This window comes from Anabrus simplex, chromosome 11 (assembly GCF_040414725.1).
Source record: "Anabrus simplex isolate iqAnaSimp1 chromosome 11, ASM4041472v1, whole genome shotgun sequence".
Taxonomy (NCBI): Eukaryota; Metazoa; Arthropoda; class Insecta; order Orthoptera; family Tettigoniidae; genus Anabrus; species Anabrus simplex.
In genome coordinates, this window is record NC_090275.1 from 14,657,517 (window position 1) to 14,677,893 (window position 20,377).

General features: G+C 41.1%; 1 protein-coding gene across 1 annotated transcript in view; it reads right to left on the bottom strand.

Moving 5' to 3' along the window:
- Nucleotides 1-20,377, bottom strand: part of stnB (stoned B) — a 72,627-nt gene that overhangs the window by 20,458 nt on the left and 31,792 nt on the right. The window contains exons 6-9 of the mRNA XM_067155695.2: nt 13,058-13,284; nt 9,250-9,484; nt 4,057-4,225; nt 1,701-1,815 (exon numbers count right to left, since the gene is read on the bottom strand). Of these exons, the coding sequence (XP_067011796.2) occupies nt 1,701-1,815; nt 4,057-4,225; nt 9,250-9,484; nt 13,058-13,284 (746 nt within the window). The remainder of the gene's footprint in view (nt 1-1,700; nt 1,816-4,056; nt 4,226-9,249; nt 9,485-13,057; nt 13,285-20,377) is intronic.

Consider the following 20,377-nt stretch of genomic DNA (forward strand, 5'->3'; position numbering starts at 1 on the left):
GTTCTTTATGAAAAGGCAGTATAAGAGAAATGCACAATAAGATGAAAACAATAACACAGTGGCAGCGATTGTGGAGGGGGGGGGAGGGGCAGTTGTGTCCTCACTTTGTCGAGAGAACACTACATTCTTATCCATTGATTGCAGTGCTGTTTGTTAACCCAGTTGCCAAAAATTAAGTAATCGTAGCCCCACCACATTACCATTTCCAAATTGGTATACACGGCACCATCGTAACAGAGGCTAAAGTAGCTTTTAGACAACGTAATTACAGTTTCACCCAGTGACGCTTCGCAATTGTACAGTCATGTTTGCACAAAAATATACTGGGACCTTTTTGCTTTTTCACCCTGACAGAGCCAAAGTTAGCAGGTATTTTACTGTAGCCTTAGTTTTAGAGCTCCACTCGCTTACCGCGTGTAGATAGAGTGATGACAGACGTGGGAAAATATTCCTCATGACAAATCACACTGTTATATTCATGAAGAATGCCACAGAAATCATGAAAACTTCACCTATAATTCAAGAAGAACACTATGAAAATTCACAATCCCTACAAGCAAGTACTTCGCACTTCGCTCAGTGTTTATCCAAAATATTATTCTGTGTGTCAGTCAGTGAATAGATCCCAAAAAATTTATTTATGCCAAAATCCAAAAATAAAATAAATACTTTTATTACAATCGAAACAGACTTTCAACATATTAGGTCGTGTTACGTACATATAGTACGTGTTGAAGAGATGTTAAGTACAGAACAAAAATGGCCAGCCAGACACCAGTGGGATCCGAACCCACAACCTCCCGATTTCGCGTCGGTTGCTCTACCAATTGCCTTTATTTTTATTATAAAGATGATGTGGAAGTGGCTACAATATTAGCTTATTGATATTTTTCTTGTAGCCTCTTGTGTGTAGCGCTAATCACTTCGACTGTTAACTATTACAACTAATTTCTGGCGTGACCCTACGTTACACTAGCTTGCTGGTCTTTTGCCATAAGATGCTGTGTATCTCCAAGTAGACCCACGGTGCACCATAACATTTGAAATGCCCACTACATGGATTTTGTATTAGTTATTTGCTTTATCTTAAGATGGCAAGATTAGGCAATTTTGGGCTACACTTTGAGCTATCTATTATTGCCAAGATATGTAGCATATATTCACAGCAATTTATTTTTAAAAACTCTGCACACATGTTTCAAGTTTGTTTGTAAACATGGTAGGTCATGGTCGAGTTGTTGGTGACACAGAAACAGGTAATTTACTCATTACAAATGGTGGGGAAAGTAATTCAGAGTGTGAGAGTAATACAAAGGATGAGTTTGCTATAACTCCAGTGAAGATAGTGATGCTGATAACGTAATTCATGATAATATGCAGAGAAATAGGAATGTATGGGGTGACTATGACACAAAGTCACATTACTAACATGTAGTTGTCCAGGGATAATCAGGTTAGCATACATTTATAATGTACATAATATTGCTATTGTGCATTTTTTAATATTTTTTCACCTGCCCATTCGGAAATCATGGCGAATACGATACTGCACAATACATTCACTTTATGCATTTTTGTATTACACGATGATTAGTCAGAATGAAATAATCATGCAAAGAGAGGGATACCTCTGTACTTAATACCAACTAATATTGTACAGTATTAACATCAAAGTGGATTAATAGATGATATTTCCTTACCTTATTGCCAGTGACACACATCACTGCTTTGACCTGCAGTGGCAGCTCTCTGTTCTTGGGTGGTCTCACTCGAAACCTCATCAGCTCGATGTAACATGCGTCTGGTGGCTTGAACCTGTTTGTTTGTTAGTGTTAGTAATTGGACATGCAGTTAGACAGTTGTGAAGGTGATATTTTAACATTGTTATTAAAGGTAGTGCCTTGGGAAGCAAGAGAGGTAAAATTGGTTTAGTAAAGAAAGGACTGTACACATATTTCATGCAGTATTTAATGTCTGTGTTCCACAGTATAAGAGATGGAAATTAGTGCACCCATTACATCCTTTAAAGCTGAGTAACACTAATTCAGGGTCTTGCATTTGAGAATTTTAACACACCCAAAATTAATCAGGAGGTTTTTTAAAAATGCCTTGTCTGTGGCTCTGAATTAATTCTTTATGAAATAATATAAACTGTTAGCAGATGTAAGTTCTTCTAAATCTTCACAATGCATTCTGAAATAAATCATTCAATAAAATGTGTGACTGGTAACAGTTTGTTTCATGAAGAATCACAAGGTTGTCCAAGAGACCTCTGTGTCTCCAAGTCCTATACAGCCATCACTCTGTTATTGTACAAGCTGCATGTGATGAGTAGAGCAAAGGAAAAGAAGGGTTTTCAGAAGAATTAGTGAGAGCAAAATAAAATAATGTCATACGTGATCATTAGGATCCTCTTCTTTCTTCAGATCCATGTTATTCATCCTCTGGTTTAATAGCTGAAATTATTCAGTCCTGACTCTCAGTCCTTGTAACAGGTAAGTTAGTGCCCTAGTTCTGTTGACCCTCATAACAATTAGAGGCTGCCTAACTGAGCCAGTAAAGGCATGTTTGATTCTCTGTCAGGAAGTCAAAACATTTAAAAACAAGATTTGAGAATCACATTGGCCTAAGGATCACTCAGCCTACCAGAGTACCAGTAGAACTAATCACTCTACCCCACTCAGTGCAGAGGTTATGAATAGTGGAAACGTTTACCTTCTGCTCCTCCAAGGGCCTTCATCACCTGTATGGAGATAACTTTGCTTTGCTTTTGTTATATTATATTAATGTGTGATACTATATTACTTTTAAAAGCAAGTTGGTTTTAATCAGATTTGATTTTTGATTACCCTCATATATTTTGCATTCTGAATTTTGATGATGATGATGATGCTTGTTGTTTAAAGGGGCCTAACATCGAGGTCGTCGGCCCCTAATGGTACGAAATGATATGACAACAAAAAATTCAAAATCATCCACTGACCAAAAGAAAAAAAATAGTCATGAAGAAGGAATGGATGGACATGAAGCAAAAAAATCCAACAAAAAACGAGCAAACAAAAAAATTCAACTAAAAAAAAAAAGGATCATATATAATTTATTACTGACCAAGGGACCACTGATAAAGCAGAATTCTGAATCGAGGATGCTTGATGTCTAAAGGGGTGCAAAATCCACATCTAAGGCCCCACAGAATGGTACATGTCGCGAGTAAAGTAGAACCATGGTATTTGTCATGTTGGGGTACTAATCACAAGTATAGCACTTCGTACAGGTAACGCAGACCTATGGTGTTTCTCACACAGTGGTGCCACTCATAGCCAATGCAAACCAATGAATTTCCTCACCTAGGTGTACTAGGCACGGGTGCCGGTCCCACGGGCCCCGTGGTGTTCCTCGCATAGTCGGGACTAATCACAGGCAACGCTCAGACCCGTGGTGTTTCTCACAATGGTACTAATCACGGGTACTGGAAACCCACAGGGGAACCACTCTCTGCTGCTACTAATCACGAACCTATTGTGTACCAAATATAGTGATACTACTCGTAAGTAAAGGCGACCCATGGTGTTCCCCGCGTGATGGTACTAATCAATAGTAGTTTGATGGTTCTAATACCAGCATCCCTTGGTCGCCCCTTTTAGTCGCCTCTTACGACAGGCAGGGGATACTGCGGGTGTATTCTACATGTGCATCCCCCACCTGCAAGGGGTATTCTGAATTTTAAACTTGAATTTTCAGGAAAAAAGCATGCAAAAGAGGCAAGTAAATAGAGTATCTAATTTGCTTCACGAACTACCTTCTAATTCTCATGAACATATCTGCAGATCATTTGACATATAGTCTTCCTATCTGCTTTGCAAAGTAAAGGATCAGAGTTTACAGTTTAAACAAGTAGTTTTTTTCTTTAAATTTTGTTTTATTGTATTATTATATTTTATAAAAGTAAAACTGTGTATACATATAAAAATAAATTATCAAGTGCTCATTTCACATATTTCTGTAAATGCACAAATATTCTCCAATGTTCAATATCTACTCGTGTAGGAAGCTTACTTGATGACTCTTGTCTTGTCGTACTCGTCCAGTTGCACGCAGCTGTGGAACTCCACGTTCTCGAGCCTGATCCACTCCTCTGTGATGACCGGGATGATGTCGTGACGGCCCACCACTTCCTTGCCTTGCCGCCACAGGTCGTTCACCCCCAGCTCTACGTCGGGCATTCCTGGCAAACAGGTAACAGAAAGCAAAGCTAAACCATATCCATAGAGGCCATGTAAGACAAGGTGCATCAAATATAAACTGGAATTTAAAATTAGCAGCTCTGGTAGTGAACAGAAATGGGTGGGGCTTTGATAGAATGTTGTGGGGATGTCTGGAGTAGGGAGTCTTGATGCGTTGCACACTACAGAGCGATCGCTCGCTTCCATTCGCCATGAGCGAGGAAAAGTACACACATCATTGTCAAGTTTCTGGTGAAAGAACGCACCAAAGCTTCAGAAATTTTGAGAAGGCTCCATGCACAGTTTGGGGAAGCAACCCTTTCAAAGACCCAGGTGTTCGATGGTACAAACAATTTCTGACCGGGCGAGTTGGCCGTGCGCGTAGTGGCGCGCGGCAGTGAGCTTGCATCCGGGAGATAGTAGGTTCGAATCCCACTATCGGCAGCCCTGAAGATGGTTTTCTGTGGTTTCCCATTTTCACACCAGGCAAATGCTGGGGCTGTACCTTAATTAAGGCCACGGCCGCTTCCTTCCAACTCCTAGGCCTTTCCTATCCCATCGTCACCATAAGACCTATCTGTGTCGGTGCGATGTAAAGCCCCTAGCAAAAAAAAAAAAATTCTGGCAGTACAGGAAGAAGTGGAAAATGAACCCCACCAAAGATGACCGCAGAGAAGAATCACTGCAAACAACATTCGTGCTGTATGTGACCTTATTGAAGAAAATCGGCGCATAAACATTTCTGAAATTGGTTTGCTCATAGGAATAAGCCTTGGAAGTGTTCAAGCCATCATCAATCATAAACTTGGCCTTCGGAAATTGTCTACCTTGTGGTTTCCTCGTCTCCTCACCCAGGAACAAAAAATAATTCCGGCAGGATGTTTGTCGGAGGCATCTGAATCGCTAGTAGGAGGAAGGATATGACTTTTTTTCTTTTGCATGGCATTGTGACTTCTGATGAAACTTGGCTTCATCATTTCACCCTGGAGTCAAAACAAGCAAGCATGGAGTGGCGGGAACAAGGTGCAGCTGGGCCAGTTAAGGCCAAAACATGCCTTTCTTCTGGGGTGCAAGCAACTGGTTTTTTTGGGGGGGGACTATGCAGGCATTTTGCATGTGGAGTTCCTGCATGAATGAAGGCTAGCAAAAGCAGCGTATTAAAGCCATCTTTTTGTTGAGAGAAAAGCTGCCCATCGCAACTGGCTGCACACATGCTTTTCTTCTTTTTTCGATTTTGGCATAAGAAAAGTTGCCAATTTGGTAGCAAAAATGTACACTGACTGACAGAGCAAATGCAACACCAAGAAGGAGTGGTTCGAAAGGGATGAAAGTTGGGGAAAAAACAGAGACGGCACGGACGAATAATTGATGTTTATTTCAAACCGATATGCAGGTTACACAATGCGCACGGCATCGACTCAGTAGGATGTAGGACCACCGCGAGCGGCGATGCACGCAGAAACACGTCGAGGTACAGAGTCAATAAGAGTGCAGATGGTGTCCTGAGGGATGGTTCTCCATTCTCTGTCAACCATTTGCCACAGTTGGTCGTCCGTACGAGGCTGGGGCAGAGTTTGCAAACGGCGTCCAATGAGATCCCACACGTGTTCGATTGGTGAGAGATCCGGAGAGTACGCTGGCCACGGACGCATCTGTACACCTCGTAGAGCCTGTTGGGAGATGCGAGCAGTGTGTGGGCGGGCATTATCCTGCTGAAACAGAGCATTGGGCAGCCCCTGAAGGTACGGGAGTGCCACCGGCCGCACGTAGCGGTGGGCATTTAACGTGCCTTGAATATGCACTAGAGGTGACGTGGAATCATACGCAATAGCGCCCCAAACCATGATGCCGCGTTGTCTAGCGGTAGGGCGCTCCACAGTTACTGCCGGATTTGACCTTTCTCCACGCCGATGCCACACTCGTCTGCGGTGACTATCACTGACAGAACAGAAGCGTGACTCATCGGAGAACACGACGTTCCGCCATTCCCTCATCCAAGTCGCTCTAGCCCGGCACCATGCCAGGCGTGCACGTCTATGCTGTGGAGTCAATGGTAGTCTTCTGAGCGGATGCCAGGAGTGCAGGCCTCCTTCAACCAATCGACGGGAAATTGTTCTGGTCGATATTGGAACAGCCAGGGTGTCTTGCACATGCTGAAGAATGGCGGTTGACGTGGCGTGCGGGGCTGCCACCGCTTGGCGGCGGATGCGCCGATTCTCGCGTGCTGACGTCACTCGGGCTGCGCCTGGACCCCTCGCACGTGCCACATGTCCCTGCGCCAACCATCTTCGCCACAGGCGCTGCACCGTGGACACATCCCTATGGGTATCGGCTGCGATTTGATGAAGCGACCAACCTGCCCTTCTCAGCCCGATCACCATACCCCTCGTAAAGTCGTCTGTCTGCTGGAAATGCCTCCGTTAACGGCGGCCTGGCATTCTTAGCTATACACGTGTCCTGTGGCACACGACAACACGTTCTACAATGACTGTCGGCTGAGAAATCACGGTACGAAGTGGGCCATTCGCCAACGCCGTGTCCCATTTATCGTTCGCTACGTGCGCAGCACAGCGGCGCATTTCACATCATGAGCATACGTCAGTGACGTCAGTCTACCCTGCAATTGGCATAAAGTTCTGACCACTCCTTCTTGGTGTTGCATTTGCTCTGTCAGTCAGTGTATGTCAAATTTGGGGGACTATGTAGAAAAAGAGTTGCTTGCTGTGTATTTATTGGAGGATTTAATGAAATTGTAAAAAAAAAAATAATAATAAAAAAATAATGGTTTATATCTGATTCAGCTAGTACTACAACTTGATTAATATGTACAATAGCTTGGACAATACAATAACCAGGTGAAATCAAAGAATATCTATAGGCACTTGGAGGACAGGAAGTTAAAGGCTTCCACCATCAAAACCCTGATAACTGCCTGCCAACATTCTGATGTTGACATTTTACTTTTTTCACCAATGAGACTCAAATTGGATGCAACAAATACAGATTCTGCTACCTGAGTGACAGCCCTAAATGAAGATCACTGGTGAATGACAAGTGATGGTAGACAATGCTGTGGGGATCTGCTGACATTACTTTGAAGGACTGTTTCTGAAAAGGACACATTCTGGGGAACGTTTAACATTGGTGAGAAGCTTCAAGAGAAGTGGAATGGTCATGAAATGAATTGAAGTAAATCACACTTTATGCATCGTTCCTTGGACATGAAGGAATCATGCGGTAGAAGACGAAGGCCAAAGGCGACTTGGAGAAGGTCCGTAGAATCCACTCTACAGAGAGAAAGGGGTTGTAAAAGGAAAATATACGGTCTAGCGCTGGACGTGCCAATTGGGGGCTATGTGAGGTGAAGTCCATTGACAAGTTTGTTGTTCCTCGGAGCTCATCACGGGTTATTTCATGTGAGAAAAATTTATTTGGTTCTAAAACAGGCCTCAAGTCAGCAGAACCGTGTTCAAGAATAGCATTTAGTTCCAAAGACTCTGTTATGAACGTCTCAGGAAACAAAGATGTTGGACAGCAAGTAATCAAGACTTAACCTTCAACTGGTATCATAAATTCTTGTAATGTAACTGCTATTGTGGAACTGACCAAGCTGGCTGCACAGTTCGGATTGTGCAGCCGTGAGTTTGTATTCTGGAGAGGGTGGGTTGGAACCCCATCATCAGCAGCCCTGAAGATGGTTTTCTATATTCTGATGTCCAAAATCCATGTTGGTTAGAGTGCATAATTTTTCTTATCACAGGGTATGATGATTCGGGAAGGAGAGCGGATCATCGTGGAAAAGTTTGACTCCTTTACTGCTGTAATTTACTGATTTAATGTTGCACTAACACATTGAATGTTTTTGGTGATCCAAGAATGGGAACGCCTTGGGATTGGGAAGGTAGCGACCGTGGCGTTAATTAAGGTACAGCTCCAACATTTGCCTCTCAGGGGACTATCATTCCAGTTCAGGTTTCAGAAACTAAATGTTCCATATCCCATTAGCTCCCATGGAAGATTATAGAACTTGCTTTCAAACTGTCTCCTGTCGCTGAGAACATGACCACAAAGAAAACAGAGAAGTAGTACCAAAAGATGAATTACAGTCAAAACTGGTTAAGATGTCCCTCTCTAGCGCTTTTACCTAATTATTACATCATTATTCCAAAGTCCCAGTCCATGTTCTACTAAATACATGCCAAAGAAACCTGGATAGAACATTTACATTACTCTTTAGTACGTTCGTAACTCCCACCATAAGAAATTTAAATTAGCATTTCCGGCCACATTGCATGCACAGTGTGCCAGCGACGACTAGCCTGGGTAAGGATTTGGTGAAGAACTTAATTTTATGGCCCTAGTGTGTCGGCCTACAGCTGCAGAGAGCGTCAGTCTCGAGCCAGTCTTTGATGTGGGCATGTGTTTGTTTGGATTGCGCAACAGTAGCTCACGTGACGTGTTGGTGCTTAATTTTACGCTCGTAAGTGCCTTGTGTAACAATGTATGTAAATTAGGCCTACTGTACGTACGTATACAGCTGGCATGTTGGTGCTTAATTTTATGTTCGTAAATTAACTGTGTAACAATGTACATAAATTAGGCCTATCATACTTACACATAATGGTTTCCAGGACGTTCAGTTACGGAGAAGAAGAAAGCTAGAAAGTTTACAAATGATGAAGAATTAAAGTTTATTGAGAAAGCAGACGCTAATCCACACAAGAAATGCGTGTGTGTAGTTCACGTCTCTAAGAACGTTTTTCGTTGGCGGTTTACTATGTTGATGTTCTTAAAATGTATTATTACTTTATGTATTTCATTATTTACTTCATTAATTATAATTGTAAACACTCGTTTCTTTGTTTTCATCGTAATTATTTTTACGTTCAAACTTAACCTTAAATTTAACACCATAATTGTTTTTCTTTTTTAGCACGTTGCCTCTTTATGACGTTACTTTTTTCTGGTCCCCACAAAAACGTCCTAACCAGTTTTAGCTGTATTATATTTTAACAAGGAACCTTACCTGCCAGGAAGCCAAGGAAGAAGAGGCGCACCCTGGCGATCTGTTTGTCCACATGGCCCTCAGCGTCCTGTTCCACATACAGTTCGTCTACTGCTGTAATCTGAACTTCTTCAGTCTTGTAATTGAGTGCCCGATCTCTGTGGGCTGCAAGTCTGAACAGGGCTTCCTCTACACACACGCTGAACTGCTTCATGTCCTCGTAGGTCTGAGAGCCGATCTTGAACAGTTGTGAGATCTGCAACATCAAATTATTTAAAGTTAAAAATTTCATGATTGTTCCGTATTGAATAGAGAAATATACAATATTAAATAGAAGGAATGATCCACCTTTCAATACTCCGTTGTTAAGTTGAACCAAATAGAAGTTACAGCCTGTTCATTTGGGACCGGTTTCAACACATTTGAAGTGTCATCATCAGCCAATGAGCAAAGCAGTGCAAAAATTAAGTCATAAAGGTCTAAAAACAACTAACATAATGATCACAGTCAAAAGAGTAAAAAGAACACCACTATTTCGTGCCGAAACAAATGCAGTTGAAGTTCATAAGCAGGTCTAGTACAATGCTGTTATGCCGCATTCACACATGAAGACGTAAGAAGATCGATAACGAGTTAAAGGACTTGTTCTAATATGCAAACTTGAAGGATAACTCGTTATGAAATTGAACTTTTGATATGCAGTCATGTATAGTTGTTGCTAGGCAGGTCTTGTAGGCATTTGTTTCTCTAATTATCATCTCCCATTCATTTATCAATCACCATGGCAAGCTGTTTCGAGCTGAGCCTCACATTGTAATTTCTTTTAAAATTTCTTCCTATTTTTTATATATTTTTATTTGGTTTCATTCTTTTTAATGATTTAAATTATTTTTAAAATTTATATATCCGCTTTGAATTGTTGAAATTAGTCCTACACTGTTTTCCTTTACGTCACCTTTTACTCTTTGGCCGGAGAAACTTTTTTTATGTTTTTCATAAGACTAATATAATTAAATTACTTTAGATATGTACTTGCCGAATAACATCTTCATTTCAGATGGCTGACACTTTCATGTGATACAAAAGTCACGTATGTACTATGTTTCACTGTTGTGTAATAATGTATTAAAATTCAGGATAAAGGCCGAGTTCACTGCCAGGGTCCATGTGAAAATATGGTAGTGTTGAAAGTGTTAATACTGACTTCAAGAGAGAGTCAAGAAAATTTTCTTCGAGAATTTGCTATAATGGTTATTTATAATATTAAATTAAGAAGTAATGATAGTGTAAATAAATCTGTGAAATTATTAGACGTTTACTTAGACAGTAAGTTAAATTGGGAAGTACGTATTTATAGGCCTCCACTTTATTCTGTCTTTCCAGTATTGTTCTTTGATCACTGTGCTGCTGTCTATATTTCTTTCTTCAATAAGTTCCTCTATAGAGTCCCCCAAACTCATTCAAGGTCGTCCTATAGCTCTCTTTCCACTGATCATTTTCTTGAAGTCTTTCTTCAGAAGTTTCTTGTTTTGCATTCACATTGTGTGCCCACACCACCTTACCTTTCCCTATGTCAGTTTTTCCTTGCAGTTACATACGCAAACTCTTTTCCGTATCTCTTCATTTCTTATTCTGTTTTGTCTGGTCTTTCCTTGTATGCTCCTTAGGAGCTTCAGTTCTACTGCTGCTCTGGCTTCTCTCATACGTCAACACTGGCAAAAATAGAATGAATACAAGGTCTTCTACAACGTAATGTCTCTAAAACTGGTGCTTGGTCAATTCTTGAATTTTGTCCAGTCTTCCTACGTGCTCTACTTCTGGTGGCTCATATCATGTTCTCTTCCATGAACTTACTACGCTGGCACAGCAGGGGGAGAGGTGATACTACCAAGTGACGGATAAGGGGGTCCTAACTGGCTTACCGGCGGACTTCAGCGAAATAAAATAGTTCTTGCGGACCAAACACACAACTTTCTGTGGATGGGGGACGCAGACGAAGAATACACCTATCCCTGCCTATCATAAGAGGTGACTAAAAGGGGCAACCAAGCCAAAGAGGCAACCACGGGATGCTGAATTGTGAACCATGAGATTACGTGTGATTAGTACCATCACGTGAGGAACACCATGAGTCGACTTTTCTTGCGATTAGTACCACTATGTAAGGAACGCAATGGGTCTGTGGGTGGATCACTATGGGTTTACAGTACCCGTGCATAGTATCCGCCACTATGATGGAGGCTTCTCTCTGTCCAGGTTTGGTTGGAACAACCCAGGAGAAAAAGTGGCTTGCTGGGGTATTTCATCATCTGGTTGTGGACATCATGAGTCTGCGTTTCAAGGAACAGCACAGGCCTGGGCATTGCCTGTGATTAGTACCACTATGTGAGAAACAACACGGGTTCGTGTTACTTGTGCGTAGTGCATTACTTGTGATTAGTATCGCTACATGAGAAATACCATGGTTCTACTTCACTAGCGATAAGTACCATTATGAGGCGCCCTTGACCTGGATATTGGACTTCTTTAGACAACAAGCATCATAATTCAGAATTGTGCTTTGGAAGCAGCCCCTTGGCCAGTAATACTATTGTTTTAAGATAGTTTCTGGGAAGGTGGTGCATTGTGGGTCAGATCCTCTGATTGTTTTAAGTTCATAATCATTGTTCATTGTCATCTTTTTAATTCTAGTCAGTGGATTGATTTTGGAATTATTTTTAACTTTTAATATTGTGAGTTGAATCTGCTGATTATTTTACATTAATATTCATCCATTCATTCATCATCAAGTTTTGTATTCTGGTCAGTGGATGTATTTTGGAATTTTAAATTGTCATTATATTTTTTGTCTCATTTCATACCATTAGGGGCTGATGACCTAGCTGTTAGGCCCTTTTAAACAACAAGCATCATCATCATCATCATCATCATCATCATCATCATCATCATCATCATCATCATCATCATCATCATGTTCTCTTTCCTTTTGTCATGATCAAAGTCTTACTTTCTGTAACATTAATTTACTTTTTCGTTGTGCCAAAAGTTTACTTGCATTCTGTCTTCTTTAATTTTCTCCTCAAGTCACAAATTCATCAGAAATAACAGCTTTTAGCTGCTTAATGATTATGATAATGAATAATAAGTAGGACAACACATTTTTTTTCATGTCAGGTTTGAACCATTCTGTTAATCTCATTGTTGTTCGTATCTTTCAGTAGTCTTCATATAATGCATAAATTAAAATCAAATTGAGCATCAGCTTATATACAATTTTCACTGCTTTGTCGCAAAACTTCGGATGTAGCAACGCTACACAGCCTAGAACTCTGGGTTGTGCTGTGCGGCTGTGGTGTGGCGTGTGTTTGGTCTGTGACTAGTCCGCTATGATAATGCAGAAGGGGCTGATACATAACTGTTTTAATGTACTAATATCACATTTTGCATAAATAAATTATAGATTTAAATAACTATTTTGTGTGTTGATGTAAAAATGCCACATGTTCCTTTTATCTGCCTTTGAACCAAGCCAAGCCAACCAAATTATGTGAAATTTTCACTATTTCACCCTTCCCTAAATTTGAAGTTAAAAATTAAGAAAGAAAGAAAAGGGGTATGTTACAGGCAAGTAAATACAGTAAATCAAAAAGAAAAAAACCTTCAAAATTTCCCTTCCTAGAAACAGAGTGTGGGGATTCTTTGCATAGTGTATATCGTAGCTATTCTAAAACTAAAATACCAAATTTTTGGAAATTCTGTTCAGCTGTTTGCCCATTTGATTTTTGCTTTCGTAATCCAAGACAACAACGTAGATAGATGTGGACTATACCTGGGGAGCGTGCTCCACTGGCAGGCCCAGCTTGCGGAGATCACTGCCGAACTCCTTACAGTGCTGGTAGTCTCCCTGGATGGCGTAGGCAGCGAACTGACTCAGCTTGTTGGTGATGCGCTCTGCTTTGGTTACCTGCCCTGGCCTCACACCTGGACGCTCCTTGTAGAATACGTACTGCAGCTTCACGGTGAAGATCTTGCCGTAGGCGTCGAACTGTTGAGCTCCTGTTTTAATGATAGAAACCAACAACTGTTAGTTCATATAAAAAATATTCTGGTTATGGCAGACGCATCATGAAATACAATATATACACGTAGACAGTGACAATTTATGTTCTTTTAAGTGCTTGATATGAGGTACGTTCTTTGTCATTTACTTATAATTATTATGAGCAGACCAGTTGTTAATTGCATGCAATAAGTTGTAATTGTAAATCACTGAGTCCAGAGGTTCCCCAAGTAGGGTCTGCAGACCCCTAGGGGATTATAGTGTAAAACAAAAGCTAAAGGTTTCCATATATTCAATACTATTTATTGTGACCTTAAAAATGTTACATATATCTGATGAAACTAGCTTCGGTCTTGCTAGGGACCATCATCAGTTAAAATCAATAAAAGTTAAGGCAAGACATGAATTATAGATAAAATTTATGAAACAAGCGTGTGTTGTTGAAATTCAGTGCAGGTCAAGTAAAGATTTGGATGTTGAAACACTCATCATGATCACACGTCTTGTGTAAGTTCTCAGTTTCTTCCAATTTGAAAAATGCACTTCACAGAAGACCAGGTGTGAACAGAATAATGTTGATGGGAAAGTGTGGAGATGAAATCTGTGAACTTACACAAGACGTGTGATCATGATGAGTGTTTTAACATCCAAACCTTTACTTGTCTTGCACTGAATTTCAACAACACATGCTTGCTTCATAAATTTTATCTATAATTCATGTCTTGCCTTAACTTTTATTGATTTTGACTGAAGATTGTCTCTAGCAAGACCAAAACTAGTTTCATCAAATAAATGTAACTTTTTTAAGGTTACTTACAATAAATAGTATTGAATTGGTGGCAACCTTTAGCTTTTGATTTACATTACATCGCTCTTCAATACAGAATAATATGAAATTTATTACCTTTGACCCCTAGGGTTTCGAGGCAATGCTTAAGGGGATCCACAAACATGTTTGAGAAAAAAAAAAAATAATGCCATTTTCTGATATCTTATGTTTAAAACAGAGAGAATGATAAGAAAACTAAAGAGATTAGAACAAATCCTTCCTATGGCAAATTTTGTCCAGATAACAGAAGAAAATGTTACAAAGGAGACCCCCAACTTAATTAAGTCATATTTGGAGCAACAAGGTACTTTTACAGCTAAGGAAATATTTCCTCATAACATAATATTGAAATTATCTGACATTAATCTCCAACACAGCAGAGCTAATACTTCAAAAACAGTTTCACTGTTCACATTAAACTACATTTGATGTAATTCGTATTAACTGCCTCTTTATTTGAATAAAAATGTGAGAATTTGTAAGATAGGTTTTATTTCAAAACTCAGACGGAGTCTATGAAATTTAATTTCTTTTTTCAAGGAGCCTGCATACTGGAAAGTTTGGGAACCTCTGGTGTAGAGCAAACATTGAAAGGTCAATTCTGACACATCTCATGAAAATAATCTACCTCACGGACAAGTAATTTTGACAACGATGAACAGGCATTTCATAAGAAGTATTTCAAACTGATAGTTTTTGACTTGGTATAGAAATCACCCAACAATGAGCAGGTGGACTGGCGGGAGAAAGTTCATAGACAGAACAATCGGCCATGTTCGAAGGCAAGCACGCAGCTCCATTTCCTTTCTAGGATTAGCTTCATTGCAGAGATATTCTTTACAAGTAATTCTTGACCATGTGTGGGTGAAGTCGTGAGCAGTAGCTATTAATTACATTAACAGAGTTGCCAAGTACTATGGGTTTCCTGTAGTTTTTATGATTTTCTGCCATATACTATGGAAGTCGTACTGATTATTAAAGATGTAACAAAATTGAAATGCTCTTTACAAACTCTCCATTTCTCCTGCGAACATGAGAAAAGGCTTTTTCATACTTTGGAGTCTGGTTGTGTTAGAAATTGGTTCATAAAAATATGATAAAAGTGACTTTTTGCACTTTTAACAGCTGGCATAACATCCTGTAAATTTCCAGCATAAGTGTGAGGTTTCTCTTTACCTGTGATTTAGTAATGAGTTGCCTGTGCTGATTATTACTTCTGCTGCAAATTTATATTACATAATACAAGCATTTATTTCTGTAAAGTTGAGAACAACATAAAACAGAATAAGTTTTGTAAACGTAAGAACAATAAAGAGCTGAGTGATCGTGCAGAAAGATGATTTGTAGTGAATCAGTATTATTGTACCAAGTTTTCATGTATAGGACCATCAAAAATTTAACCAATACACATGTTTTATGGAACAAGCAAATGTGATTTTTCAGTTAAACATGCAGAACAATGACTATCCATGCTATGGGAAAACTGTTTAAAAAAACCAAACAAAACATAAAGAGTACAGATCTGAAGAAACTGGTAGGATGGATTAAGGCAATTAGAGAGGAGATGGAAGAACTAGAAATAACTCTGGATGACTTGCAAAACAAAACAGAAAATTTAAAGAAACTGAAGAACATAAAAATAAGATTTAAACCAAAAATAGACAAATGACATGTACAATGAAAAAGGTCTTTACTGATGAGGATTGACAGAAAAGATTAGAATGAATGAAAAGCTACTGGGCAATTCAGTAAGAGAAGAAGAAGAAGAGTATGGGTGCACTGAAGGGAGTGGAAGAAGTTCTTTTCTTTTTTACGACAAAAAGTGGCAGTAATTGTTGTAACCAAGGTTGAAGTTTACAGAACACAACTTTATTTGCTTCACTTTATAATATTTACACAAATAACTGAAATTTATTTTGAAGCAAAAAGTAATATTGAATCTTGAGAAAAGTCTGTCTTTATACAACATGTACAGGTTTGCAGTCTTTATATACACTCCTATCTTGAAAAGATAGTCTTTGTGAATTGACACTTTGATAGTCGAGAACTATCTGGCACACTAACATAAATGTTCATGAGAGTCCTTGTTTGTTGAAGTGCCTGAATTCCTAAAAAGCAAGTTCAATTGATTGAAGAAATTCCACCTAGCGAAACTAAGGGAGCTTGCATAAATTAGGGAATGAAAATGGCTTGTAAAAGAATTACGGACATAGGCAGCGGAAACAGGTAAGGGAGCGGTGACCAGAGGTGAAACCTCGTACTGCCAGAAATTCAGTCCACCTGGTCGAAGCACATTTTCAAGAGGAGTAGCCTCCGTGCTCGACGTAGGGTGTATTCTGGAGCTGGACACCGGGGCAAGTGGGCAAGTGAGCAGGCAGGGAGCTCCTATTTATAGTACACTCGATGGTCAGGCACGCGCACTGAGGGCTGCGCGTCGAAGCTAGCAGAATGATACACAGGCGCGCGTGCAGCTGGCTGGCGGAGCGAGAAGGGAGCGCCGGACATACAACACCCTCCCCTCCTAAATGCGCCGGTACGGCGTGAAACGGCGGCGGCGCTGGCGGCGACTGCGATGCTGGGGCGGAGCTGCTGATATCTCTGTTGTATTGTCCGGAGCTGGAACTGGGCGGAGTGGCGCTGTCTCGTCCTGAAAGGAACCCATTGTTATTAAATGATCTAAAGCGCGTTCAGCAATAGATTTATCTGGTTTAGCAATAGCATCAATAGCTGGACAGGGGCGGTAGCGCAGACGTATCTGATCTTGATGGCGGCAGATACGTTTCTCCGTAGTCTGTATCTCGTAGAGACGATGACCCAAAGATCTGCAGATGACTCCAGGTATCCAGAGTGGGTTGGATTTGAATGTCCTGGTGTAGACCTTGTCGTTGAGGGAGAACTTCGTTGGTGAGGTCTTATGCTGGGCCGGAAGAGGCTGTAACAGAGAAAGTAAAGTTCTGTGAGGTCGTCCATGGAGCTTCTGTGCAGGAGTGATATTATCAGCGCCGGGTAGGGTTCTGTAGTTGTTTAAGAGTTGGAGTAAGGCTTGGTCTTTAGTTAAGCCTGAAGAGACAGCTTTCTTCATACTTCTTTTAAATGTTTGCACGAAGCGTTCAGCTTCACCATTAGATTGAGGGTGAAAAGGTGGTGCTAGGATATGACGAATGCCATTATGTGTACAAAAGTTCTGAAAAGCAGTAGCTGTAAATTGAGGTCCGTTGTCCGAAATGAGTACTTGCGGTAAACCTTCTGTAGTAAAGATTTTCTGGAGAGCACGAATGGTAGCTTCGGTTGTAGTAGTCGAATGCATATCCACGACATATGGAAAGTTTGACAGTGAATCGATGACTATTAACCACATGGAATTGAGGAAAGGACCTGCGAAATCGATGTGAACTCGTTCCCATGGAGTAGTAGCAGGAGGCCATGAAGCAAGATCAGAAGACGGGGCGTTCTGATTCGTTTGACATTGCTCACAATGACGTATTAGCTTTTCGATGGCGGCATCAATACCGGGCCAGTAGCAGTGTTGACGGGCGAGTTGCTTTGTTCTGGAGATACCCCAATGGCTTTGGTGTAATAACTCGAGAACTTGTTTCTGTAGGCTAAGTGGGATAACTACTCGGAAGATGGTGCCTGCTTCTAGTAGTACAACTCCGGCACGAGTCGTGAGACGATGTTGCATACGATGATAAGGTGCCAGGTGGGCAGGAAGTGTGCTCTGAAGAGGCCAACCGTTGCGGATGTAAGTACGTACAGTAGCAAGTGTACTGTCCTTATCCGTAGCTTTAGCTATGCAGGTAGCATCAATAGGAAAACTGGCTACAGTATCTTCAAGTTCTATGTCCAACTGAAGACATTCAGATTCTTGAGAATCGAAGGCAGTATCAGGACCAACGGGTAAGCGGGAGAGGGCATCAGCATTACAATGCTGGGATGTGGCTCGATATACAATCTGATAGGAATAATCAGAAAGGAACATGGACCATCTTTGAAGCTTTCTGAGGGAATTCTCTGGGATCTTATTACCAGGATGGAATAAGTGTACGAGAGGCTTATGATCGGTAATGATCAGGAAATGGTTGCCATAAAGATATTCATTGAAACGGCGAATACCAAAGATGATGGCGAAAGCTTCTTTCTCTATCTGTGAGTATCGACGTTGATGGTCATTAAGTGTTTTCGAAGCGAAGGCGATGGGGCGTTCTTGTCCATGACGATCCTTCTGGGAGAGAACGGCACCGACACCGTAGTCTGAAGCGTCAGTAGCTAGCGTGATGATCTTGTCGGGCTGAAAATGAGTGAGTTGTATAGCTTGAATTAAGGCGTTGTTGATTGTTTTCCATGCCTGTTGGCATTGCGGAGTCCACTGAAACTTAACACCTTTTTTACGTAGAGCGTTTAATGGAGCTGCCACTGTAGCGAAGCGTGGAATGAACTTATTATAATAGTTCGCTTTGCCTATGAAGGACTGAAGCTGCTTGAGGTTCTGAGGTGCTGGCATGTTTACTATCGCGGAGACATTCTGTATACTAGGACGAATTCCATTCTTATCAAGTATATGTCCGAGGTAGTGAATTTGAGGCTGAAAGAAGGTACATTTAGCGAGATTCGCTCGTAGGCCATTGTCTTTCAATTTCTGGAGAAGAAGGCGGAGATTGGTGAGATGTTCCTGATGATCTTTTCCAGTAACAATAATATCATCCAGGTAGTGAGCACAACCGGGAATTGAGGCGGTGAGTTGAGCCAAATAGCGCTGAAAAATAGCCACTGAGGATGAGATACCAAATGGGAGCCGCTGGAGCTGGAGCAGTCCGAGAGGAGTGTTGAGTGTGAGAAATTTCTTAGATTCTTCGTCTAAAAGTAGCTGGAGATATGCTTCTTTAAGATCAACTCGAGAGAAGAATTGTCCACCAGAGAGACGACGGAATAAGTCTTCTGGACGTGGAATAGGAAAGATATCAGTGTCGAGTTGTGCGTTGACTGTAGATCGAAAATCGCCACAAAGTCGAACATTACCATCAGGTTTCTTGATTACCACGAGTGGAGTAGCCCATTGACTAGAAGTAACTGGTACTACAATTCCAGTTTGTATCCATCTTTCTAATTCTTTCGTGACCTGGTCTTGAAGTGCTAGGGGTACTGGACGTGCTTTGAGGAAGCGAGGCTTAGCTCCGGATTTCAGCTGTATGTGAGCTGTATAGTCTTTTGCTGTTCCGAGCTGAGAGTCGAAGACTTCAGGAAACTGCGCTAGGAGAGCGGTAACGTCAGAAGTAGGATGCAATGTAGATACGACGTTAATGTTGTCATGTATCTGGAAACCAAATAAGTTAAATAGATCCATGCCCATAATGTTTGATGCAGTGTAGTTGTTAACTACGAGAAGAGGAATGGCCTTCTGAATTCCTTTATAACTAGCCTGAAGCTTAATTTGACCTTTGATGTCAATTTTCTTCTTGTTAAATGTCACGAGCTGGATGTCAGCTGGAGAGCATGAAGGTGAACCTAAGTTGTGGTAGGTAGTCAGGTTAATAATAGAGACAGGTGATCCAGTGTCTAATTGAAAATCGACAGATCTATCAGAGAATGAGAGAGGAATGATGATTTTGTGAGAATCCTTTGTGGGAAGAATAAGATTGATCTGATCAACTTCCATGTCTTGGCGGGGCTGTATATGCTTCCGGCGCGCTGCAGTAGTCTTAGCAGGGCGGAGCGAACTTTGACAGACAGTCTGAATGTGTCCAAGTTTATTACATCATTGACAAGTAGCTTTGAAAAAACGACAGTCACGACGTTCATGATGCTTGAAACAACCTCGGCAGGAAGGCAGGAGTTTCGAGGTGCTTTTAGAAGTGGGCTTCCGTGTAGCATTACGAGAGGGAACCTGGCGAGAATGCTTGGTGGAGAGTGCCTTATCCGTACGGTTCACTGTAGCAGAGGACTTGCGGGCCTGAGGCGAGACTTGTGCAACTTCGTGTGGAGAAGCTATGGCTGCGGCAGTTTTGGTAGTAAGCTCATAAACCGTAGCAATACGCTGGACGTCTTCTAAAGAAGGGTTACTCTGCTTGACAGCGTCAAAACGTATTTTGTCTTCAGGAGTATGTAAAATTATCATGTCCCGAATGAGAGAATCAGTGTAGGATGAACCACAACCGTCCTTGGAGCAGATGAACTGGCAGGGTTTAGCTAGACCACGCAATTCAGTTATCCATTCAGTATGTGTCTGATGGGGTTGCTTTCTGCTCTGAAAAAATTTATAGCGA